Genomic DNA, 27,446 nt, shown 5'->3' with positions numbered 1-27,446 from the left:
TAAATGCTTTTTAGCTTGCGTAGTCTAGAACAAGTTCATTCAAAAGGCAGTGATGTTTGTGTCGTTGCTGTTCACGCATGATTTGTTTGTTTCTTTTTTGTGCCAGGCTTATTTCGTTTATGGAGTTTCAAGCTTTCGAAGGCGTCTTGTGTCAGCCTGACGCGCTGTACAAGGCAGCCTTTCAAATGTTTGACACGAATGGATCTGGTTCAATTACACATGGTAAGGAAATGGTTTTTATGATAGTGCATAATTATCACAAGGAAAACAACCAAGGCAATGCATTAGCTCTAAGTCAGGAAAAATGTTTGAATGATTGTTGCAGTCTTTGAACTTGCCTCGACATCGAATTTAAAAATTCCAAAGTGTTCAAAACAAATAAATTTAAAAAAATTGCCGCATATAACCCACCTAAAGAAGGTGGTTTCACTGCAGCACGTCATTGGTATGCCACCAAACAGCCTATTCAGAAGAAATATGAATTTTTTGCAAAGCCACACTTCAGAGTTAGTGGAGAATACTACCTGCACCACCATGCGAATTTCTTCAAAATTTAAAGGTTCATTATACGGGCTTATCTTGGATCCATCTAACAAATTTTATATAAATAATGTATCGTATCGCTTGTAGCTTCCACTGTTCTGCTGTTCAATTTCTGCAACCGTTTCTTGACTTTACTTGAAAAAATAAAAAAGTGATATCTGCAGAAACCCTGTAATTTCACTTGCATAACAAACTACATTTTATGAGGCAAGTATGATAATTATATTCTTTGCTCTTTTTAGACGAGTTCGAAGATATTATCAAGAAGACAACGTTGTATGGAAAGATTCCATTTGACTTCAAGAGTGACTTTATGACGCTACACTTTGGTGCGGACCACGCAAGGACCGTCAGTTATGCAGAGTTTTCCCAGCTCTTACACGTGAGTGTGGACGGGATCTATGCTCCACCTTGTGTAGAGGGTTTTTGTTTCTCCTCGCTTGTTGTTGGTCTTAAAGGTATTCCCAACACGCTTGAACGTTTCCGACCTGTTGCTTCCGTGTAGGATTTCCACGAGGAGCATGCCGTCCAGGCGTTCAAGCAGTACGACAAAAAGCGGAGCGGTGCCATCGCCGCCATGGATTTCAATGACATCATGGTATCGGTCAAGTCTCACCTGCTCAGCGAGGACGTCAAGAAGAACTTGGTTGCCGTAAGTGGTTCCTCCCCCTATATCTAGCACGTCAATGTGTGCAACCTGACGGCGATATGAATACGACTTCGGGGAATGCGTTGTGCATGTCGCGTCAAGTGTTGCCTCCATTTTATTTTCAGGATCCTGCCTTACTGTACATTTTGTAAGTAAGTCTAACAAACTGTAACTGTCACTGTGGTTGCAGTTTTTTTCACCAGTAGCTGTCTCTACTGTGTATTGCAGAAGTTAGTTGTTCATTGTCTCTTGATCTCCGACATGTGTTCACCTACAACCATGCTTTCTACACCTCGATGCTATGTAGCTTCAACACAAAAGAAGATAGATGGCAGGCATCAACTATTTGTCCTTTCCTGATCTAAAAATCATAAGCTCTTCTTACGTGGACAATCACTTTTTTACTGCTACATGACTTGGGCCAGGACAGAATTGTTTACGGCAACTTGTATATGGAAGCATTTTTTATTTGTGAACCTTTTCTTCATTGTACGTCAAGTTCTGTAACATTCAGAGTGGTGCACTTGTAATATAGGTCAGCTTTTAAAGTGTTAAAGAATGCTAGTTGATGCTTTGTACATTTGTATAAGAATTGACCAGTCATCTTGAGCCAGTGTTAATTAGTACTTGTCTAGTAGTTTTGCTGATATGCACTGAACTGAAAAATTTTCAAGCACCCAAAAAAGGGCTTCACACTCTCATACTCAACATTAATTCACGCCAACTGGCCCAGCTCTGTTTTACTGCAATTCCCATTCTCAAACCAATGTACGGAGATGCCAAATTGAGCTCGACAAATTTGTGAATACAATATGCAAATAAAGGAATTGCACCTTGCTCACAGGTTGCTGGCTCTGCCTCCTGTGGTCATCAAGTGACCTTTCCGTACTTCATGGCATTCAACTCGCTGCTCAACAACATGGAACTCGTGAAGAAAATCTACCTCAACTTCACCAAGGGCAACTCTTCCCTCGAGGTCACAAAAGGTCAGTGTGTAAGATGGCTTCTTTCGAGGCATTTTGGTGGTTTTATTTCTATCGTCATCATGGCAACACAAAAGGCAAAATGGTGCCGCATCAGTCTAAGCTGTTTCTTAAATTTTTTACCCTTCCAGTTTGTGGTGATAGGATCACAACTGCTGTGTGACTGATTGCATTGTTTCTGTTAATGGTAAAACCACATTTAGTAAGTCAGCTTATAAATTGTTCCTGAAATTCAAGTTGTCAATTACTAATGCAGCCTTGCCTTAAACATCATGAGGTTGTATCCTTGGTTGATAACTTCGAGAGACCACTTTCGCTTTGACGCAGCATTGAGTGCACCATCTCACTTGAGCAGCACACATCCACTCAACTTGGATGACAATGGAGTGTGATATGTACCAACAAGGCAAGTGCGTTATCAGCTGATAAAAGTGGTCAGCTGAACACATAAGTGGAAGGCTTGCATAATGCTATCGGTGAGCTGTGTGGCCAGCCACCAAAGAAAAAATAAAAATGCATTAAGAAACTAAAGTTGTCAAGTAGGGTAAACTGTGTGCAGAAAGGGGGAAGTTCGGTAAAGATGAAAGGCTGTAGAATCTCGGAAACAAGCACTCTACGAAAAAAATCTACAAAAAAGATTTGTGATCTCTTTCGTACAACAAACACCGATAAACTGGAAAGGATAACAGAAATATGACGGGAGATAAAATGTTGATAGAAGAGGTAAAGACTGTTCACCTCACCTATGTTTTTCTCCTGCTGTTAGCTTTGTTGTATGAAAACCACACAGACACACTTTGACCATTTGGATGATGCAAAAATTGGTGAAGATCACCAGTATAGCAAAATCTGCATTTATTTGCTTATTCAGTGGATGCGTATTGAAAACTGCATCCACGTAGTACGTATGATAAAATTGGAGTATGACCCCTGTTCTGCCTATGCAATTTACGTATTCTGCAGCAACTCGTTAAATTGCTTAAGTGTTTGTCATTTCTTTGCTTGTGAAAGTGCTGTTGTTTTTATAAGTAATGCTTGGAATATTGTAAATCCATAGTAGAGAATACAGAAGGAAGATCATATGATTGTACGCAGCATTAAGCTTGTCTGCCTGATCTTAATCTGGTACTTCATACTCTTTGTTTCTGACCGAGTGATGCAGTAACCAACAAATCACTGCTATGCTTCAGAGGTCTTGCTGCACTAATCAGTCTGTCGCCTACTACAGCAGTTATTGCATTCTGTGCTCAAGGCCGTGGTTTTGATTCCCACTCATAGCAAGTGCATCCCAATGAGGATGGCACACAAAATGGCTTTTGTACTTAAAGGATTCCTACAATTCTTTTCCAAGTAGTCATGAAGTGACCTCACCATTAGTTTAATTTTCAAGAACCAACTGCTGCAAAAATTTTTGCAGTTCATCGAGCACAAGCAGAGTGCTGAAAGCTACACAGTGGAGGGAGGGACAAGTGCGTGAAATGGCACACTTTCTTTTTCTTCTTTTCTTCAAATGTGTGCGTGTAGACACTGCGTGTGGCTTCTTTACCCATGATGCAACGTGCCGCGGTGTGGGCAGCATGCCTCGGTGGTTGCTGTAACAATGCAGCTCACAATGTTCAAACCAGCCCATGGCCGTGTCTGGAGAAGTGTGAATGATTTCTAGCTGACTTTGAACTTTAAGTGTAAGTTCCCTGCCATGTGCTGTGCTACAATGCTCGGCTCGCATATTTACAGCAGCCTCAACCACTGATCAGCAATGTTTTCTGTTGTCAGGCCCTTTTATTTTAGGCTCGTGTTCAGAGCTTCAAGGCATTAGAACTTGTGTTGAATTCCAGTGGCGGAGTCATTGCAAGTTTTCCTGCACATTTTAGGGCAACCTTGCTCTATGGACAGGCAGAAGTCATGTATTGCAATGAGAAAGTCAAAATGTATTTCGAGTAGCACTCACTCAGTGGTGCAAGGAAAGTTGCTCCACCAATATCTGTTGTAGGCCGGTGTACTCAGATTTGGGTGCACTTTAAAGAACCCCAGGTGGTCAAAATTTCCGGAGCCCTCCACTACGGCGTCCCTCATAATCAAATAGTGGTTTTGGGACGTTAAACCCCACATATCTATCTGCTCCACCAATATCACCATTGCAAGCGAGAACTTAGTGTAACACGTTTTCTTTTACATTTCGCATGTTTAACCATTCACGGGGCATAATATGTGCAATGCACTCGACCTGTTGCTGGTGGCATTGTCACTTGTACCAGCTTCTCATAGTATGCACAATCATTGAGCTCTATTATTAGGGCTTTTCGAGATGAAAGTGGGACATAGTGTCATATTCTACTGCCCATTGAAAGGAAACCATTTCGGAAAAATAATCTTCTTTTATTTTTTTATGCAAACTTGGTGCTGCCGTGCAAACAACAAAGGACAGAGCCTATAAACACCAACTAAAAAAAATAACATGACAAAAAGTCAACTAAATTTCTATTCTGCATCTACTCGCAGAGGGCACTCAAGCAGCGAATGTGGATAATGGGTGTGTCTGCAAAAGCCTGATTATTGTCCTCGGAGAAAACTCAACTGCTTCCTCCACAGGAAGATACTTTCTTGCATGAAGCAGAATGAAAATACAATACTGCATTCACCTAAACACAGTGTTAGCTTGGCTACACTTCCAGAAATATATGATTGAAGGGTTGTTAATTTTGCATTGCACAAATTTTTGAGGAAGCTGTATGGGTAGGAACGAAGAAAACCACTACAGTTGATTCCAGATATAGTATCGAACTCAAAGGGGATCATGAAATAGTTCGATATATCGATAATTTGATATAAGAGATGTTCATACTGTAGGCTTATAATAATGCATTGCAACTCTTGAAATGGCTTTTGGAAATTGTAATAAGCGTTAGCATGACAATTAGCTCACAGTATGCTTAAGAAAAGGTGATGACTTTTGCTAGTTAGTGCACTTTATTTCGAGTGAAAATAGTCTGTAGATTTGTCTTGCCCTTTGCGTGCCATCATGTTCATCAAATCATCCTCGTTAATCTAGCATTGAGGCATTCAAAGTAAGCGAATTGAGCCACAATTGGTGGTGAGCGCCGATGCAAACTCTGTAGTGCGGTAAAATGCTATTTAGCGGTGGTGTTAGCGTCTTCATAACTACGCGACTTCACTTCCGCGGCAATGACAGTCACGGTATCGGCATCATCGCAGTCCTAAACAGCGATGTCGTCATTTACACCGATGAAGTCACTTTCTGTACTTTTGTCCGAGGTTACGCCTGGAAATGCTGATAATGGCAAAATTCACTGAGGCACCGTATGTGATTGTAAGCTCACTACGTATGTTGTTGCCAAAGCCCAGGAGGAAGTCGTTCCAAGCACCAGTCATCATTTTTATCGCTAGGAGCCACACAACGTTAAGTTCGATTTCCGATGGAAGATTCAGTAGTAACGAAGCAAGAACTACCGAAGTGCAAAAGCCAAAAGTGACATCACTGTCGACAAAGAACAAATGGCCATGTACTCTACCACTGGTATCTTCACGATGGTGATGGCACTAGGGGCTTGGTAGTAGAAAGCCAAAAGCAAGGAAAGCGTAGCCTCCGAGATTTGTATTCCGTAAGGCAAAACGCCAATAATACGTTACTAGGTTGCGAATCTCGAAGCCCATGCTTTTTGGGCCCACCTGACATCATACGTGAGCAAACAAGGAAGGGAATGTGCAGATCATGACGAGGCCGCTGAGGCACTTAGCATTCATGTGATTGCCCTTGGTAGTTGGCCCCTTTGGAAACACTGTGATCATGCGTTACAATCTACAACAGATCGTGCATCACATTCCTGTGCACTCACGAATGCTGCGCAACTAACGAATTGCACCGCCGTTTTGTTACCTGCGTGCGAGGAGGAATCGAAACTTGTTATAATGCGGCCAAAAAATGATCAATCTTTGTCAGAATAAATTCACTTTCCGGGCCTGAGCCAGGCGCAGCGTTCGACATATTGGATGTTACACTGTGTGGGAGTTCGATATACGTGGGCAACAGTGCTATACTTTTGCATGGGAAATTTGAGAGGATTTATCAACAGTTGGATGTAGGGAATAATTCGGCATCTCCAAGTTAGATATATCTAGGATCACCTGTATAATAGCTCATTGTCAGTATGAAATAAACTTTTCAAGCTAGCCTCTCACACTAAATTGGGGAGAGGGGGGAGCATGCCTGAAATTTGATGAAGAAAGGATACAGCACGTGCTGATTTCTTTGGAGCCAGTATGTGCTGTCACCCAGCGGATACTATAAAAAAAACTACCGAAACCGTTTCCTAGAACATCCACATGATTGCACTTAGGCTGAAAGCAATTGATGCAGTGGTTTTGATATTAAAATTTTGAATGTGGCAAAGAAAAAGGTGGTGCATATGAGTGCCACTGCCCTACCAAGGGTTGACTGATCAGTGGCACCATGGTAGTTGAAAATTTTTGTGACAATAGCCGATGACTCGTACGAGCTAAGAGCTGAAGCAGACGGCCTCGCGCTAGGAATTGTAAGTACACATCTTGAGACTAAAATTTCAACCCCGCTATGCTTCATGAATAAGGTTTTTGTTCCACTAGTAAAATAATTATATGGTTTTAGCGCAGCTCGGTTTGAGTGTGAAGGAAAGGTACTATACATTCAAGAAGGGGAAAAAATAGGTGACAGTGTGAGCGCTGTATAGTACCTTTCCTTCACGCTCAAACTGCGCTGCGCTAAAGCCATATCCTTTTATTATGCACCAGCTCGCCCAGTCAGCAGTACTTCCACTAATGAATTAGGAGCCATTGTAACGACGAAGCACCCCGTTCTCCCCTCAATTTACAATCCTGCACCTGTGGCATAACAAAAGCTACACGTAGGTTTGGGATGAAACATTCTTGTGTCATTCCAAGATTGAGAATGTGCTGCAATTATGATCTCCGGTGTGCATTGACACTTGTGTACACAACGTTGCAGAGGAGTTCCTGTACGCAGCACAACAGATGTCTCAGGTCACGCCGCTAGAAATTGACATCCTCTTTCAGCTCAGTGGCTTTCTTCATCAATCCACAGGGTGAGCGCATTGTAGATTCATTGCATGCTTTGGCCTGCTTGCTTCGATTGACACTTCACCAGTAACAATTACCATTTTAAGTCATGAACACAGTTTTCATCTGCAAATGGCTCAGTGGAAGTTGGAAATGTATAGGTTAAAACTAAAGCTTCACAAACATGTTGCTGTGTCAGGAAATGGGCTTGTTCCACTCATTTTTTTCATAAGCTGCATTGTTTGCTTTAGCTATCTATATCTGGCTTTTATGCCATTGCATTATGTATGTTAAATTGTCCACATAAATGTGTTTGTCTTGTAACCTAAAACCTGTGCAAGTGATACAACCATGAGGAAACAGCAAATGACAGTTCGAGTCATTTAGAAGTTCGAGTCAATTAGAACAGTTCCTTGTCATGTGCACATATTTAGTGTCATTATGTGTAGCTGTCACTAGGCATTAGTGTCTTTCAGAATCACTTGCTAGGTTCAATCACATTCCGGAGCATTTCTTCGGAAAGTGTGCTAACTAATGTCATCTCTGTCATTAAACCCTACTGTAGTGAAGTTGCGGTAACAGCAGCTGTAAGACCTAACACGCAGCAAGTTTGCAAACGTTATACATCATAGCTTAACATTTTTCTATGGGCAGCGATACTTCCAGGGCACCTGTTTCTGGGAGCAAAAAACACCATCACGTGGCTCATTTTCATTGGCCGTATTTGTAATGCCTTCACTCTCTCTGCATGTGTTGCTGCGAGCTCAAAATATCTCCTTAAGACCTAGTTTTCATACTAAAAAAAAAAAGCAATGTTAATGATTCATTTGTAAGAAGCAGTATTCACTGCAAGTTCTTTTCTGAAGCATGTCATTCTTACTGTCATTGATTCTGAATGACTCTTTTCCTGTCATAAAGGTGACCAACTCGCACTAGGCTTGTGGGAATATTCAAATGCTTCGAATATTTGCACGAATAGTAGGGTATTTGAATTCGATTCGATTCAAATTTAAATTATTGAAAGTTTCGAAGTATTCGAAAGGAACGAATAGACGCATATTAATCCGAATGTATCGCTTGTAAGGGTGGTTTCACTGCAGTGTATGCATGCTAAATTGTGAAAGCACCTGTTTAAAAGAATTCCGCTAATTCGCGAAGCTCCCCTTCAAATTTAAAGGGGCCCAGAACACTTTTTCAGCATTGTCAGAGAAAGCTGCCGATCAGTTGTCGAGGCTACCAAGGTCACGCAAGCTAAACATCATAGCGCAGCATGCGGGGTGCTATTCACAATAAATTTTCAAAGTCAGCTAAAAATTGCTCCCATCTCTCGGCAAATGACTCCACAAGCTCAAAAAGCAGTGGGACGTATTTTCTTTCCCCATGACATCCTTCCCTGCTTAGCTTCTAACAGTTTTGTCGAAACGAGAAGAGAGAATGCACTTGCAGCGTGCAACAAATATTGTCAACTACACGCGCACTGGGTGGATTTTAAAAATATTTGCGGCAGTGAGTTTGTGAGGCAAAAAGCTTCTTCAGTGAATGCCTTCCATGGCTACTTGTAAAAGCGTTGCGCAGCCCCTTTAAATGAAAATATTACTCTCAAATCAATTTATTTGATTAAGCTTAAATAAAAGCTAGTTATGACAGCTTATATGCTCTAAGTACAATAAATTTTAACATGTTACGTATTTTAAGTGTCATGACTCGCACCCTGCTGAAAGTCAAATCCTGCTACTACTCAGTTTTTTCGACTTCCTTTGAACAAAAAAAAAAAAAAAAACACTCATTTGCATAGAGGCCCTATTTCAATTTAAAAAACAAAACATTGCGCAGGTTAGTTAGGTCATAATAAATATTCCATTTTTCTTTATATGTCATATATACTATTTTCTTTATATGTCATATATACTATTCGAATTTGATTTGAAATTATTTGACTAGGAATACTATTCCCTTCGAACCTAAAATTCACTATTCGCACTAGCCTAACTCGCACGCAATGAAGAAAAGTGAACTCCCTCAAAGTGACCATAAATTTGCCACTATTAATGTAAAGCTGCCTATACCAGCCAAATACTGTATACTTCTAAGAGCTGTAGCAAGTTGCTTGGAACATGCCACTAAGTGAGCACTCTTAACATCACCTCTATTATACAAAATCCTAAGTACATAACCTTTGTACAAATCACAATTGTTTCTTGCTACATTAAGACTTGGTGTGAATTTTATGTGTCATAGCATATTTGGTCATGTATTGTTGCTGTAGTTATTATCATGCGATGTTCTTTAACTCTTTTTTTAAAGCACAAAGAAAGGTATGTATTCACAGTGATGGATTTCTATTGAAGAGAAGCAGTAATTCATACTTGTATTGGTGTGTGTCTTTTGTATCTATTCAAATTGCACTTTTCTTTTTTCTTATGTGTCGTCTGTAATTTTTCTCGTTTCAAGCCATTCTGATCCTTGAGTTTTGTCATCACACTTTTGCCAACTTTCTCTTAGCTTGGGCACAGAGTTTTAACAGGCAAGCTTGTTCATTGACCCAAACTTTGTCACATTCATAGCTAGAGTGGTGATGCATTATTTAAGGAAATTGCTGCAGTGGCTGCATTTTCGATGGAGGCGAAGTGCTCAAGGCCCGAGTGCTTGGATTTAGGTGCACGTTAAGGAATCCCAGCTGGTCTAAATTTCCTGAGCCCTCAGCTACGGTGTTTTTCATAATGATATTATGGTTTTGGGACACCTAACTCCAAGTATTGTTATTATTTTATGAAAATATTTACCAATAAAAAGTTCTGGTTGTATAGTTGACAGATTGTGTCATCAGATAATTTGATATGTATTTTATCTTGCAGGCTTAACCAGGTACACTCAAATCTCATTATAACAAAGTTGCATCTTACACAAAAATAAGTGTTTTGTATGCGAAAGTTTATTATAGAGATTTATTCCTAGCTCTGTATCTACTGCAAGTTTATTTTTCATTTACTTCATTATAATCGAGGTTATAGCATAGCCACATCGGGGGGGGGGGGGGGGGGGAGGAAGTGAAGGTGAGGAGTTGTGTGAGCATGAAGAGGAGAGACAGGGTCGAACATGGGATAGGCACGTTTAGTACATTACAGCAAGGAGTGGGAAAGGGAAGTGAAGGCGAGGAGGAAGGAGAGGATGAGTACGGCCGGCACAATATAGCTAGTGGGTGCAAAAGGGGAGTGAGCAAGACCGATGTGAGTGTAGGGTAGAGTATAGCAGAGCCGTCCGTGTGTAGTACAGTATAGCGAGGGTAGGAAAGAAAGTGCAGAGAGGGCACTTTCTTTCCTACCCTCACGAATTTAGTTTACTTTTTCCTCATTGATGCCGAGCAGGGGGCAACGTTTGAAAAGCCAGTGCACATGTTTTCGTGAACCCAAGTGTTGCTGAAAAGCAGGCGAATTACTTCTCCACGCTTCTTGCAGCTTCCGCGCTGAGTGCAGTTGTATACATTTGTACTAAACTCCTTTTTTCTAGCTTTTGAAAGTAAAGTATCTGCCTGTAGGTAAGGTATACTAAAATATAAATTGGTGCTTGTAGTTGTGATCTACATTGCCTTCACTTATTTATTTTGAGCTAATGATTAATGTTTAGAGTTTACTTCTTTTCATATGATTCTTTAGATATTTAACAGCAACAATGGCTATTAAACAATTTTCTGCTTGCTTGGTTCAACCGAGCCCCGCTAGATGGGACCAGCTGTCCAGCCTAACCTGGCAAAAACGAAATTTTTAATCCACTCACACCGTTCCCCATAGGAATGAATGCCAGGCTGTTCTTTTGTAGATTAATCAAACAGCTACGGGCAAGCAACATTTTATTATATCTCTTGATGTACAGAAAGTTCTTATTTTATGGCAGCAAGTTTGATTCTTAGTGATTAATTGTAGTTGGATGTTCTCATGAATCGGATCATTTCGCAAATGTCCCATTTGTGGCACACATCACCCGATACATTTAGCTTAACTTCTTGGTAAGTAAGGCACTGCTGTTTATAATATTGCTGTTTTAGACGTTGTCATACATTGAATTTTCACTCTGAAATAAATTGTCTTTTGCCTTTAGTGTCCCTTTAAAAACAACGTGAAGTAAACACAGACAAGAATTTGAGCAGAACCAGGGTCCACGTTTACTCCACACTGTTTTCAACTTGGGTGCACTGGCTTGCATCATTACTTTCCGATTTCTAGAATTTGGAATGTTGCTTTTCATGCAAACTCACGGGAGCCAGATTTATCTGTTATAAGTGACAATGTGGCTAGGAACATTATATTGGGCTATTTATATCGCTGTGAAATGCATAAAGTTCACAGTGAGGCAGCTGCTCATTTTAATAAGCTTTTTTTTAATGTTGTATAAATTGGTATTGCTGGAAAGTGATTCCAACTGAACTAGGAGTGCACGGACACTGTAGTAGTTAGCTTGATGCAAAGAAGTACTTACAGTAACTTAGAGTGTTGTCATGTCATTGACGTGTAAGCCTGCAATTATAATTTGTGTTTTTACTTCTCTCTTCTGACTCCCATTGTGTAAAGTAAACTTCTTCCTGCAAAATAGGCCATGATATTTGCTCATGCGAAGCCACACAATTCACTGTTTCTCGCGAGTATAGTGATTCTCAGTACGGACAATAAAAAAATGTCAGCCTGCTTGACGATTTGAATGTGTGATACTCTCGCAAAGTACGGCAGTCAGGAAAGTTATGTTAAAAAAATAATAAAGACCAGCTGCCTTACAGACATACCTTCCGGCAAAGCACCCAATATCTCTGTGCCCTTGCTTTACCCTCCCACCCTTTTATTCCTACTTTCTTTCTTGCTTTCTCTCGTTTCATTATTAGCATTGTGTTCATTGTTTACATTGGGCCATACCCCCAACTATTTCATTACAGTTCGTGCTACTCTGAATCCGTTTGATACCTCAACATTGTTAACAGATGCAGCGTTCTAATCATCACATCTACAAGGCCTCAAGCTGCGTGCTAATACAGTGCATTGTGCACTTGCACATGTCTTGTGCCTCCAGAACTTACCTCATTAGAGAAGTAGCCATTGCATTACCTTTACGACAACAAAGTGCTATTAAGTTCACAGTGTGCAGTGCTGATGCCTTGCTAGGTCTACAAATTTCTGTGGAAGCCGCATGCTGAAAGCACCCTTGTGCTACCCTGTTGATTTGCCATGCGATAATTGCGTGCAGACATGTTCAGTATGACTGTACATCTCAGAATTCAAGTTATTCCAGTACTAAAGAGAAGAAAAAAAACCATACCATCAGAATGTGGCAGAATGCAGTGACAAACACTGAAAATTGGTATGTACTGCAGTTGGCTTGTGCGAGAGATGTCACGCTCACTTTCTGTCAGGGCCCATTTTCATTTTGTCATCTTACCTGTATGCACCTAGTAGACCAAATTAGGGCTCTTCTGGCTTTAGAACTGATGCTGTAAGATAAGAGTATTGGTGTCTGCAATGCACTCGGAGCAAGCTGCGTGCAGCAACATACATTCTTCAGATCTAACGTGCTAATTCTTTTGCTGATATATACATGGTGTGCTCTACGGAAGTAAGTGTAAATGTCTCTGCTTATTCAGAGGGTCCTGCAACACTTCTCAGAGTTTTCATGCAATATTGTTTCATTGTGACAGCATGACAGATCATGAATCACATGTCACAAGAAAGTTTGAAATCTGTCAAGTACAAGCAGAGTTAGAGATTTGTCGCATGCCCCAACTGCCTTCTCTCCGATCGTATTACAAGAGCTCTTAAAGCTATGCAGGCTGTGGGGTGACATTGGGGCTTGAAAATGTGTTCCTTTATTGTGGCACATCATTACCTTAATTAAGCACTTTCTTTTCTTTGCATTCTCTTTTTTCTTCAAACACACATTTTACTTTCAATGTGATCGTGCGCGGGGGCACTTGGTGGCATCCTATGGTGGCTACAATTAGTACGAAGTGCACAGTGCTCAAATCAGCCAATGGCCACAGACTTGGGTGTCAGATGCAGAAGTTAAGGTATATGTAATTATTTGTAAAGAGAAGAGGGAGTGACTTCTATCTGACTGAGAATTATTTCTGAATGTCAGGCTGTGTGCGGCGCTATAATATTTGTCTCGCATATTCCCAAGAGCGTCGACTATCGATGGACAGCATTTTCTGTGTATGTTAGAAAAGTCTTGCGCAGGGCCCCTTTAGTAAAACAACAGTGTTTGTGAACCCCTCTGAAGTGAACTCTGAAGTTTGTGAACTGAAGTTGGGCTGAGTTAGGTTAAGTGGGGACAGCTAGTGCTCATGACATTTTACCGTGGCTGTTGAAAAAGGCAGATTGTTTATAATATTGTGCTCTCTTCTCAACTCCTTGGTACAGAGATCAGGACGTAGCACTGTTGCTGTCAGGATGCGGCTTCCGGTAATGCTTAGGTGTAACTGCATAAGAGGCATAGTAGGATTGAAATTTGAATGGATTGCGCGAGTGGTAACCTGGAGCCAGTGTCAAAACTTTCGACCCACAGACATGCGTGTGTTCATATGAAACAGTTAGGCTGCTTAGTTCTCATCCAGTCTTACTACATTGGGCTACCTGCAAATGGCAATGACAAATACAGATCTATAGGTGAGAGCTGCAGTCAAACTAAAACAACCTTTCCTCAGCCACATTTGCATTGCAAGTGCTTGGGGTAGTTCATAACAGAAAATGCATTGAAATGGGGTTCAGTTCTGACTAAAATTTGCCGTATGTTCAGTTTGCCAGCATTCAAATTTCAGTGAAATTCAGGGGGCAAGGCGATGAGCGGGCACACAGACAGGGTTTTTTTGTGGATGGCATGACCAGATGGGAATTTTGCATTTCAGCCAATGCTAGGGATTACTGAAACACTTGGAGAGGTGAAGGAACTATTTCTTGCAGCTCTTAGTGCTGCTGTGTTTGGCATTGCTGATAGTGATAAAGCATTCTGAACTTAATGCACACATCTACTTGTTGCACATTTTTAATGTTACCACTAATCTTGACATTTTTTACGTCGTTTCATACAATAATATTATCTGAAGTGGTTTAGGGGCTCTTTAAAAGTTTCATTTAGTGAGGCGAGTCAGCCCCTAAAATTGATTTTTACTGGGATGCTGCCACATTATTAGGAAGAGCTTGACAGAAGTCTAAACAGAGGCACGTCATTGGTGTCGAAGTTTTGGCACTGGCTTCATGGGCAGCCACAAAATCTTGTCCAGCAACGAAGCCTCCCGCGATTGTCCCGGCTGGACTCGCTGTTGGAGCACGCGGTGTAGCGGAGTTCCCCCCGTCTGGGTAGCGGTGCGTTGTAAGGGCCACAAAAGGGGGGCAGTGTGTCGCAGGAGGCGCCTGGTTTTGTTTTGTAGAGAAACACGCGGGTGGTAGACGCCGGTGGTGGTGCGCCGGAGTGCCCCGAAGGCAAAGAGGCGCTCGTCCCGTGGGGACCCACTACTGCACCTTCCTCGTGTGGAACTCTGTCTCCACGAGCGAAGGCAGGAGGAGGTTCCCAGGTAACACCACTTAACCCCCCCACACAGGCACACACAGGGCTCCCGTTAAAGCACGCCCTGTCATTCTTTTGTTTACCTGTCTTTTTGTGCTGCGGTTGTCGGTGCCATTGGGGGTTTATTTTTTAGATGTGTTTACCAATCTATTTGTACAAGACTATTGCTGAAAGCTTTTCTCTTTGTTATCTGTGTGTTATTTGCCAGCTGTAAAGCATTGTTGTGAGGAAAGTAAGCGTGTGCAAGTGTGCCTCTGAGCTGCATCAGTCCCTTGTTATGAGTCGAAGCCACTATGCATTTTACAGCAGCTGCTTGAACAGTTTGTTCACACTTTGTCTTGCAAACTGTTTTTTTTTTGCACTTAATGTTTTATAAAAAAGCCAGTTATTCTGAGCTGATTTTAAGTTCAGTAATTGAACTTGCTTATGCTTCAGTAAGGCTGCAACTGCTTCGATTAAACTGAGTTGTTTAGCTATTTTTTGAGACCACCAATTTCTATAAATCAGCGATTCTATCATTTCAAGAAAGTTGAATACATACTGGTTTTCCCATTTTATCAAGGATTACCAGAGTTTCGGCATGTTTTCACATGTAACATGGATTTGTTGTTGATCATTTGTTGGTATCAGGTGGGCATTCCCAAATATGTGTTTTCTAGGTAAAGCAGTGGTTCATTTTGTAATTATTGGTATTATATAACAGTTCACAGATAAGCTGTGTCAGAAGTATCAGTTACCACTTCTTTTTAACATAGAGGCTTTTAGAATACATCTAAACTTTCTTATCTTTAAATGTATTTATTTATCAGAGTTAGCATACAAATAGTATATGACGAATCTAAGGAAAAGTGTAGGGTCAGTGTACACAGGTCATATTTCATAAACTGTGCTGCTCCTTGAGTTGAAAAAGAAAACTCACACCAAGCATAATGATAAAGAGATATGGGTAGATTATGTGACAACTTGCAAGAAGTTGAATTGGAAATAGTTTTCCACACAACTTCATTGTTTATAGAGTTGATGGAACTTAGATATTACTCTGAAAAAGCCCTCCTTATATTGGACCATTGCCACCGAGAAAGCATTGTGCATTGCTTACCTAGTGGCCATTGCATCTGTAATGTGATACCTTAGGGTGAAGTTCTAAAGCAATTCGAAATTTTTAAAAGCTGTTATGCCCTACTTCTTGCAGGACCTAGTCACCTAATAACTCAGTGATGTGAGAGACTTGGTACTTGTGCGTCACGTGCCTGGTACTGGCGGGGTAAACAACTCTGGTGGTTACATAAACTGCACAGGACTGAAAACTATGTCTGAATGCACAACATGTGGTAGGAAATGGGAGGCAATACCGAACAAGCAGTGCTGTTAAATGCTTGTGCATTTGCTGCATTGAATGTACAAAGCCGTCTCAAAACCTGAGGTTTAATGAGCATGGCAGTTTCTGTCATCATTGGCATCTAGAAAATGTTACCATTTACAATTTCTGGTTTTGCCAGGACTCGTGGCTCTGAGACACATTATTGCTCGCATATCAAGGGGCTGCTGCTTTCGTTTGTACATGGTGAATATTCTGCCATTTTCGAGGTGTAATATTTTCTTGTACATTCTGCCGTCTTGCAACCTGGCATTTAATTCTTATCTGCACATTGTTTTGAGCATGCAGAAAGAACTCTGTGGCACAGGAAAAGAACTGGACAGTTTTACATTTGGAAAGCTGCCAAATACATTACTGATGCTTGCCAAGCTACTCGCATTTCCACAGAATAGATAAAAAACAAAACTTGAAGTGAAAGTAAACATTCGACAGAAGTCTGTCGGTTAAGTATGGAACTGGGAGATGATTTAGACTCCAACCAAAAGTTTTGAAGCAGCCCGACATTTTGACCCCCTCTCTCTCCCTCGTTTTGCTTCCACGGCGAAACGAGAGAGAGATAGAGAGAAGGGGTTCATTAGCCACCCCGCGAGTGCTTTGAATGCGACGCTGCTAGTAGCCTCCGCAGTCACCCCTGAAGAAGAAACCAAGTCGGTTCCGAAACGTCGGGTTTCTTCAAAACTTTTGGTTCAAGTCTAAATCATCTCCCAAAACTTGAAGTGTATTGACACATATCCCATTTACCTGACAGCTTATCTAATTTAGTTCTATTACCCAAGTTTTACCTTACAGTTAATTCCCATCAGTTTGGCTCTTTAGAGTTATCTGAAACTGTAGTTATCTGAAATTCAAGTTATCTGAAATGCTGAAGCAGTGGCAAAATGAAATCGTTCAAATATTTGTTGCTCCAAGTAGTGTCTCGGCTGTATCAGAACCGCATTAAAATAACTGCTCAAATCTTCAACTGTCTGTAGATCAAAAGCAACATTTGTTGGTGCGAGAGAATACTTGAAAAGACTTTGTTCATGATGTAGCATGTCATTTTCACTGCGGGACAGCTTCCTGTGAACAGAGTCCTGAAGCGCAGTCGTAGCAAACAGTGCTGAATTTCTTGCGCTCTCAAGTCTTTTTGACTTGTGCCGTGCATAAAAGGGGTGCCTCTGGGTGTCCAATCGGCCTATGTTCAAATTTAAAAAGGTAATAAAAGGTAAACCAAAGTAAAAAATTTGGTTTCTTGCCGGAGAAGCTTACTGCATTTGAACGAAAAGCCATACTAACTAAGGTTGAATAAACAAGAACTTCATGTTGCTGCTGCAATAAAGTATATTATTGCTATGTCTTGTGGTATTTGTGCTAGACAAAGTGATATAAGAAATTTTTAAAAAGTTTAACTGCTTACTAATGTACAAAAGATGTATTGGTAATCTTGAAAGATGGTGAGTAAATATTTTCAGTAATGTGGCTGTTCGCAGTAATGCCTGCTTCAAGGTTGGCTTACTAGGCTCTTTTGTTTCTTTTCTTCTTTTTGTGTGACCTTGATTCTCATGATTAAACCCACAGGATAGAAGCATATAGTATTCATTTATCTATAAAAAATAATAAGCATAACCTGCTTATTGTGAACCAGTGTATGAGCTGAGTGTAGCTCTAACTTCACTTTTGTTGTGTGGCCGAGTGCCTGTCTCAGTTGACAGTAGTGCCGGGACCATGCTTTCTGTTCATATTTTTTAAAATGATACTTTCAACTGCTGCTTGCATCATTTTGCAAACCTTTTGAAGAAGGTTGCAAATCCTTATGCTTGGTCGCGTAGACACAGAGATACCAATTTTACCTTGGACAAATTGGTTGTAAATGAGTGTTGCATGCTCTTGAAACAGTCCTAGCAATGCTTCAGTGCCATCATCAGGCTTTCTAGTTAATAGCACTATAGTGTGCATAGCAGATCGATGCATGTGCTTGGTACGGTGTTTACTAGAGCATAATGCAGTGCTCAAAATTTTGTAGGATGGGGAGAAAAATGTATAGTATGTCGAACTGTGAAAATAATAGCGCGTTGCCACATTTTTCTTCGCAAATCAAAATCATATTAGCACATTTGCTGACAGTCATCTTCATAGCTGTTGCTGTGCCAGTGCTGGAACAAGATGCTATTTCCAAGCAAAATAGGCAATCCAACCCACTAGCTGTCTTCATCATGGCTTCTGAGATCTGTTAACCTGTTGGCTGTCCTTATGTGGGATACCTGTAATGTTGTATGCTGTGAGGTGGAATTTCTAGTAGCTGGCATTCACGGCCACTAACCCACACCCTCGTTATTGAGCCAACTTTTGTGGAGTTTAAAAATAAAATGATGAGCCCAAATTCAATTATTTGTGGCAATGAACGGTAGTTACACAAGTCTTGGCACTCGGCATCATCGGTAGGCTGCCCTAATTTTGGAGGCCATTTTGTGGAACTGTCAACATTCCGTGTTACATAAAATTTCTACTACATGATAATTGTTTTTTTGCCAGCTCTGCATGGTTCATCTGTATTCATACTTTAAATGTTCGAAAAACCGGATGGGAAGTATCTCCCATTTGCTTTTGCCATCTTAACCACTTGATTCTATGTCCCATGTTAATTTTTAGTAAATGTTAGATGTACATTTTCCATGCGAGTGCTAGCCCTTTGCCTTGTAAGGACTATCTTGAAAACAGGCTTGCTGTTATTTTTGATGAATAATTGTAAATGAAGCCACAGGGTATTTTCTGCAGTGCTCAAACCTTCTTGAGAAATTTCGCTCTGTATCAAATAGGAAAGAGTCCTTGGTGAACATGTACACATCCCATTGTAGCTTTTTACAGTCTTACAGAATAAGCACTGTCAAATGGACGATGTAGCCTGTGCTGCACAACTTGTTTGCCAACAATGTTTCGTTGTGAGCAGCATTGCCTTGCCATTGAGTGTACCCCACATGTAAATAAGCTTCATTGTGTTGGTATGTTTATAAGAGTTGCGATCATTCACGAAATGTTGTGGGGCATGAGAGGTTGTGGCCGTACTTAATGAAGTGCCAGTGCAACTGTCGTGGCCACACGTCAATTTACTTTGCACTGGTACAATCACTGGAGGTGTGACTTTGTCATCTGCTACAATGTCTGTACGTCATTTGCTTGGATGTATTAATGTAAACATATACTCAAACCTCACTATAACAAAGTTGCACTTGCCACAAAAATAACTTCGTTATATCCGAATATCCGAAATTTCGTTATGAGCATAGTGTCACACTGTATTTGTTGCAAGACTATTCTTCATTTACTTTGTTATAACCGATAATTTGTTATATGGTGATTCGAGTGTAGTACAATCAATCACATGTACTTGACTTGAGTAAGCGTAACTACCGTCCCTTCACATGCAGCCCTTAAACCCGGTTGCCTTGTTGTGACAGCTTTGCACTATCGAAAACAAGATTTTCTTCATTAAAGGTATGCTAAAGAGCAAAATGATTTCTCGCAAATTAGAAAAGTACAATTTCCCAGTTTCGAAAACACCACTCTTACCACAGCATGAGGCTTGGTAACCGAGAAAACGCGCGAAAAGAAAATATGGGTAGAGATGCCACCTTGAGACGGCTGCACCGAACAATAACTTTTGAAGGCGTCTGCAGTGTCCTGCATAGCTTCTAATCTAGAAAAATGAAGTACATTGTCACCTGCAGGTGCCATAGACCTAACATACGAAGTTTCGAAAAATTTCATCGAGCTAAGGTCGTGAAAATACTACAAAATACATTCTGAAATTTTCGACGACAGGTGCGGATATTTTGACGGAAAGCTTAAAAATCAAAGTTCAACCTTTATTTTCTTTGCTAATAATGAACTTGTGATAGTAAAGCATATGGTGTAAAGTGCAGTTCGTTAATCTAAACCGAATCACTGTTTCTCTTTAGTGTTTCTTTGAGGTGCAGGCCTCTTCGGCTCAAATAGTGTAGCAGGTAAGACAAAGAAATACTTTAGGCGTCACTGCCATCGTACAGGTACGACAACTGCACTGGCACTTTGCAGAATACAGGCACACACTCTTGTACTAAGTAGTACAAACTGTGCCTACTCAATCACTCTTGTAACTACATGAACTTATGATTAAAGCTCCTGTCTTGCCAAGGGTTTTGTTAACTTATATGTATGACACTCCTATCTTCACTTTAAGAAGATAAGTATGCTCTCGCAGTAGAGCACAACACTTTTTCAGTCACTTCCAATGAACTTCTAAGTTTGTTTGCCCATTTGGCTGGCCTTTTCTTTTCCTGTTAGACTATTTCCAAAAGTTCATATATGTTTTACATTCTCTGACAAAAAAGGAAATTCTGTGTTCCACATCATTGCTGTAGATTGCGGAGAAAACTCGGGCTGCACTTACACAGACCTTTTAACCAGGTTGTCTATCCTCCACAAACAAACCTCATAGTAATCTTGCTGTGCTCACGAGTGAGCCTGTGATGTGCCATCTTCTTAAGGCGTCACATTAGGGCATTAGGGCACACTCATGCTAAAAGTAGTGTCTCATGGGCATTTGATGTTATTGCCCACAATGTGCCAATCTTTTTCAGTCGCAACAAACGGTAAGCGAAGTCAAGTAATAATGACAAAACTGTCTGTTGTTGCGACCCCACCGCTGACGACCAGTTGTGGTGATCCCGGTGAGCTGTGGTAGCGTGGTGTAGCTTCGGGTTGAGGAAACGACCGCTTACAAGATGGGGATACGAAAAACAAACAAGGTTTATGGCACTATTTACAAATATTTACAGCATGAGGTTAAGAGTTCACAAACCACGAGCGTGGTGGTTAAACTTTTAGTTGGTTCAGAGCCTTAACAAACTACGAACGTGGTGGTTGAACCTTTACTGGGTTCAGAGCGACGTCCTGCACTCTGCGGCGCCGTTATAAGCCCTGTCGGGCTCCTCCTTCTTCAGTGGAACACCAATCACATACACACACAACAGGTGAGGGGTACGAGCATGCACGGCGCACGTGAACAGCCAATTTCGAGTCAGGATCACTGCACTTAAAGGTGGCGCCAGAGGGGCTCTTGCTCGTCGTGTGTGTCACTGGTCGAGGGGTTCCAAGCTTCGGACAGCAGACATCAAACGGTCCGCCAATCTGTCCGCTCAATTAGCAGGGCACTTTGTGGCGGCGGTCGCCGTTTCTTCAAAGGAATACGCTCTTTGTTGTCCCCTCCGGAACGGCTTACAGCTTCGTGGCGACAGGACGTCTCATCCGCCGGCTAGCAGGGACAATAGCTGGCGAGCATAGACATTCGGCGAGTCGGCTACTTGTTTGGGGATTAAAAGAGCGCCGCTCCCCCGTCATCTCTGGACGCTGGTTCCGAGAAAACTGGAGTTCCAGGCGTGGGAACGCGGCCCGGCTACGCTTCTCAGCGACAGCATGGCGCCTGCTGACGCCGGTCATAACACTGTACAATAATCATACACTTGCTGTAATTTGTAGGACAACAAGGCTTTGCTGTTGCCACAATGTATCACTTTATGCTTGATCCATAAAAGTATTTCAAGGGCATACAGGCACCTAGTCCATTTGTTAATGTTTCTTCTGCCTTTCACTTAAAGTACTGAAAGTCGGTACCTATAAATGTTTGCATGCTTTAAGACCATTCATGTTGCCCTTGTAGTGGCCTCTTTGAAAGTGTTGTAGTAAAGGATATTCGTCTCTGAGAACTCATTCAAGTCAGACAAGTTTGTGCATTTCATTGGGGTGTTTCTAGTGCTTTGATGCCATGAGCTGTTTGACTAAACGTAAACATTTCTTTGGTGTTCTTTTTATGGTTTCAGGCGGGTAACCTATGAAGACTTGGAAAGAATAGCACCTTATCGGCCAACCAGGTTTCTTTCAAGGCCGATTGCTGAAGTTAAGGCAGTTAAGGTTAGTGTGATCTTATTTTGGCTTTACATATTGCTATTGTATTGTCACGCCCAGTTATGACTACTGTCACGAACACTCATTATATCTGGAATTGTTGTAAGTGGCCTCAATAGTATGCCATTCTGCCGTGACATGTACAAACATGTCGCAATGAAATAAAGTACAGCAGTCACCACAGAGCACTGCTTGTGCGCTTGAGCAGAAAGGATTGCTACATACTGAATATGCAAATAATTTATGATGTGAGTTGTAATTGTAATCATGTGCAATAGTTATTTCACAGAAAGCATCGTAAATCAGAAACAACTTGACTGTCAAACATTGGGTTGAGACCTTTACTATTTATCCAGCATGGCTTCCAGAGCTTTTTTTTTTCTTCTAGCCATGAAGTGATGTAAAAGCGTGGCCAAGTTTATGCTGTCTCATTCACTGCATGCTTTGGAAAGAATATACAGCAGACGGTGAATGCCCGCAGCCTTTTATTTTTTCTTTACCTAGCATCATTTTTTCGCATGTCTTTTATTTTTTAGAGTCCTGATGAGAGGGGCTTCGGTGTTCAAATTCTCGAGAGTGCCTACCGGTTCACACTTGGCTCCATCGCTGGCGGTATGTACTCTCTGTGCATTGTTGTGGCAAAGAAGCTTTTCTTTTTGTGGTGGTGCTCATGATGCTGTCTGCTAGATGGACCAGATAGTGTTTGATGTTCTGTTTCTTGTTGTTGTTTGTTTTCATCTTTATTCAGCATAAAAAGGAATGAATAAAATGATACCTTTAGCTTGGCGACTCGGTTCGTACTTCAAATTAAAGCTGAAATGCGCCATATGACTAACAAGGACAGAGTAACAGTGACACTGTAAGATGGACACAGTCGGTGTCAGTCTTATTGCATCTTTTTTGGCCTTCTCCCACATTTCAGTTCTAATTTGAATGGAACAAAACTGTCACCATAAAAAGTTGTTCTCCTGTAACACACTTAAATAAAATGTCACAGATCTGGCTTTGTGGAAAATTTGAAATTTCATTTTGTTATTAGTCAGCTGTGCAAATGAATTCCCAGCAAGGGTGAAATAATTTTTTACTGTAATATGTAAAAATGTGAAACTTGTCATTTTGGAGTACCTTACCAAAGGAGCACTGGCAAAATTTTAAGGCCTAGCAAACAAAACTTTTTGTTTTCTTTGCTTGCAGTATAAGTCCTCTCCATATACCAAAGCCAAGAAACACACTTAAAATGTTTTAGTTTAATAATACTATAGTTTTGTCGCACACGACATTTAAGCTAGCTACACTGCTATAAGTATTATCATGACTAGTAAACATTATTAGCTATTTTTGGGAATTCTGCATCCGGCATGTGGGCAAAATTGCTCATTTGGAGGGAACAATGGAAAACAGAGCTGCTGTCCTGATGTGGCTTAGGTTTACATTGCACTGTGTTAAAATGTCATTGTGAAACTTGCCTCTCAGTATCGAAACGACCGAAAGTGGTTTTTAAGGTAGTAGTAGTTTTTAAGGTAGGCATCATGGCACTCTTTTTTAGGGTTCTCAGCACTAGTGTTTCTATTTTGAGCAACAACGCAAACACTTATCAGATTCATGTCAATACTTCATTAACACTCACTTTGCTGGTGACATCAATCAATCAAGCAATCAATCAATCAGTTTATTGCTTATAAAATACATAGAATTGTTGGTTATTAATATACAGGTAGGACCCCAACGCCCATTGAAGAACAGTTGCAGGGGTCAGTGTTTTAACAGTAGTAGTTAGCGGACCTACAGGGGAAATATTGGATACAAGTGCAGTGAAATACAAGAAATACATGCAATAGTCATATAGCAATTAAAAAAACACATATTAATACAACAAATCAGAATAATATTCATGAATTCAAGCATGGCTGTTATAGTTTTATAGATGAACGCGAAGAAATTGCTTATACTGATGAAATGATGAGGATGCTGAGATGGTTCAAGGTAGCGTATTCCAGAGTTTTGATGCAATACAACACAATAAGTGTGATTCGTACTTAGCCCATTTCAGCACTTCAGTTTCTTGTTGCGATCAAACTTTCTTCGCCAATCACTGGCCCACCAGCCAATTGAGGTTGTGATTCTGTAAGACACCATTTGAGAGATGGCTGGTTCAGGGTGATGCAACTCGGGCTTGTCCTCATTGCAGCGGCGGGAGCTACGGTTGTGTATCCTATCGACCTGGTGAAGACTCGCATGCAGAACCAGCGGACAGGCTCCTACATTGGTGAGCTGATGTACCGCAACAGCTGGGACTGTGCCAGTAAGGTGATTCGGCACGAAGGCCTGTTCGGCCTCTACCGGGGCTTGCTGCCGCAACTGGTGGGAGTCTGTCCCGAGAAGGCCATCAAACTCACGGTGAGTCACTGTCGGTGAAGCTGGTTGAAATTGTTGCTTTCCGAAGGGGGGGGGGGGGGGGAGGGGGGTTCATTGTGCATATTTATTATGCCCTCATTTGTTAAGTCCTATGTCTCTCAGGCTTTTTTTTCTCTTGAGGAGTGAAGAGGCTTATTGAAAGAAAGCCGTAAAACAAAGATATTTCAATTATATATGTTAAATATGCACTAATTAGCAAGCATGTAACATAGTTTTATTGTTTTTATGTGTTTATGCATTTGAGCTCTATTTGCAATTTCACGAGTGTCACGAATTTCATTTATAAAAACTTACCACTCGTCAGTGTGATATCTTTGGGCTTATAGGAACAAGCTTGTGAAGAAGTTGTGGCTATACATAAGTAGTGTGTTGCTTGCTAGCCTTGCACTGAATCTCAAATCCTCTCTAACAACTTGTTTTCATTATCCCTAAAAGGGGCATAGGCTTACACAAATTTTTAAAAATATGCATGCCTCCTTCCGTTCTTTTTAGCACGAATTTCATTGCATATTTTATGGTCCTGACCATTGACAATATACTTGGCTGTGTTACTGGCCTAGCTTTTCAAGAAGTACTGAGAGTTGGGCCTCTGGGAAGTAGGTTTTGTTGAAATATGTTTTATCATTTTCAAACCTAATTGTAGTGTTTATATAACATGTAAATCATTCAGTTACAAAGCATTGATGACTAGATTTGGGGTGATAGCATACTGATATTTGCAGTCATATTTAAATGGTGGCATTGTGTGTGTGTGTATGTTTGTCCACTGCAGCCAGGTTGTTGTGATCGTGCAGGTCAACGACTTTGTTCGAGACAAGCTGACCAGCGGGAAAGGAGAAATTCCGGCATGGGCTGAAATATTGGCTGGTGGATGTGTGAGTCTCGCTTCTGACATTTGCTGTGACAAGCACAAAATTATTGTGCTGCTTCAGTACAGTTACAGCATGGATCGCTAGCCATATGCTATCTGTAACAGCTGGAGTGCTGAGGGGTAAACTTGTGTTGGCCAAATCGAACAAATCGGTGAAGCAAGCAAATGATTTAAGCAAAGCTTTCCTGCTTTATATTTTTTTATTCGTAAATGCTTGTTTCATTTTTTTGTAGCATATGTATTTGACGACGAATTTCTATTGTGTGTGTGCATATGAGAGTGAAACTTGGGTTGAAATATAATAGCTTCTTATTATGTAATATTAATCACACTGTAGGATCGCTTTTGTCAGTGACCTCGTAGGTCATGCATCTCATAGTTGCTGCACCCTAAGTTCTAACATGCGCTGTTATTTGCATATTTGAAAAGCTGTGAAACATTATGCTCTTGACTCTTAGCAGCCCGGTTTTTGTGGTCAAAAAGGGGAAATAGCATTTTGTAGTTACTTGAATAGAGATAAGTACATCCAACACACATTCTCTGTTCTTTTTCTTTTGTATATATATATATATATATATATATATATATATATATATATATATATATATATATATATATATTATATATATATTATATATATATATTATATATATATATATATATATATATATATATTATATATATATATATTATATATATATATATAATAGTGAAAGAGAGGGGCCTCAGCGCCTCAGGGGCATCCCCATCAGTATAAGCTCGTACTTGCTGCGCTTGGCCGGACGCTGCTGACTGCTTCGCCTTCTGCGTTCTGCTCTGCAAATAAACTCCGTTAAGGTGGTGAAGTTCGCTGGGTTTCGATCACCCTGGAGCTTCGGAATCGCATTTTACGGTCTATTATGCCTATCGACGCAAGCGCTGCTCCAACTCCTCCTCCGGCACCGCCTACTGTCCTCTGCGCCAGTTCTCTGTGTCTGCGAGATCCCCCTGTTTTCTCAGGCACAGAAGACAAGGACGTTGATGACGGGTTTTCTATGTACCGGCGTGTGAGTACTCACAACAAATGGGATGACGCCGTCAAGTTGGCCTACGTCTCCTTCTACCTTTCAGACGTGGCCAAGCTGTGGTTCATAAACCACGAAGCGGAACTCCCTACGTGGTCTGTCTTCAAAACGAGACTCACACAAGTTTTTGGACGGCCTCAGGTACGCAAACGCCGTTCCTAACAATGCTTGCATGCTCGTTCTTAGCAGCTTGGCGAGAATTTCACAATTTACATTGAGGACGTTCTGGACCTTTGCAAGCGAGTCAACAAGTCGATGTCCGAAGAACTTAAGATTAAGCATATCATGAAGGGCATTGAAGGCGACGCTTTCCAAATGTTGCTTTCTAAGAGTCCTCGCACTGTCATAGAACTGACAGAGTTATGCCAGAGTTTTGACGAGTTGCACAGGCAACGTCTTTCCACCCAACGTCACTTGGTCCTTGACGACTTTTTGTACAGCCTGTCCACTCTTGCCATAGGAGAAGACCATGCCCCTCTTCTCTCCAAGATCCAAGAGTTCATCCGCACTGAGGTCGCTCGTCAACTCTCTTTGATGTCCTGTGTACCCTATCAACCATGCAGATTGACGTCTACACTCCGCGACTTCAATCAAGACCAGGTCGCACAAGTTCTTCCTCCCACCCGTAAACTGCCGCCAGTGGCCGCACCTCTCGCGTACGCCGAGGCCGTTGCTCGACCTCGACAGCCTGCGTTCCAGCCAGCGCCTATGTATTCAGCCAGCGCCTATGAATTCACCGCCGCCCTATTCGCAGCCGAGCTATTCACCGCCGCCTATGTCGATACCACCTCGATCGCAGTTTTCTGCCCCCCAGCCGCAACTCGGCGTCTACTCCGACCATTGACGGACCTACGACAACTGTCCGATATGTTTTGTTTGTGGCAGTGTTGGCCACGTGGCGCGTTATTGTTATCACCAGGCTGCTCAGAACATTCGAAGAATGCCCTCTTTCGACCCTCAGTTTTCTTCTAAGCCTTCAAGCCCTCCTTCCTCTTCCTTTCCCTCCGATCGT

The 27,446-nt window shown here is 41.3% G+C and overlaps 1 protein-coding gene across 2 annotated transcripts in view; it reads left to right on the top strand.

Annotated features, from left to right (window-relative positions):
- Positions 1–27,446, top strand: part of aralar1 (calcium-binding mitochondrial carrier protein aralar1) — a 48,934-nt gene that overhangs the window by 3,107 nt on the left and 18,381 nt on the right. For both annotated transcript variants that reach the window (XM_037423556.2, XM_075891731.1), the window contains 9 exons: positions 107–222; positions 786–925; positions 1,049–1,195; positions 2,037–2,178; positions 7,175–7,271; positions 22,000–22,090; positions 22,621–22,696; positions 24,273–24,481; positions 25,294–25,374. In XM_037423556.2, coding sequence (XP_037279453.2) covers positions 107–222; positions 786–925; positions 1,049–1,195; positions 2,037–2,178; positions 7,175–7,271; positions 22,000–22,090; positions 22,621–22,696; positions 24,273–24,481; positions 25,294–25,374 — 1,099 coding nt within the window. The remainder of the gene's footprint in view (positions 1–106; positions 223–785; positions 926–1,048; positions 1,196–2,036; positions 2,179–7,174; positions 7,272–21,999; positions 22,091–22,620; positions 22,697–24,272; positions 24,482–25,293; positions 25,375–27,446) is intronic.

The sequence above is a fragment of the Rhipicephalus microplus genome, chromosome 4 (assembly GCF_043290135.1).
Source record: "Rhipicephalus microplus isolate Deutch F79 chromosome 4, USDA_Rmic, whole genome shotgun sequence".
Taxonomy (NCBI): Eukaryota; Metazoa; Arthropoda; class Arachnida; order Ixodida; family Ixodidae; genus Rhipicephalus; species Rhipicephalus microplus.
Note: the sequence above shows the minus strand (reverse complement) of the source record. Positions and strands in the feature narration are given on the sequence as shown.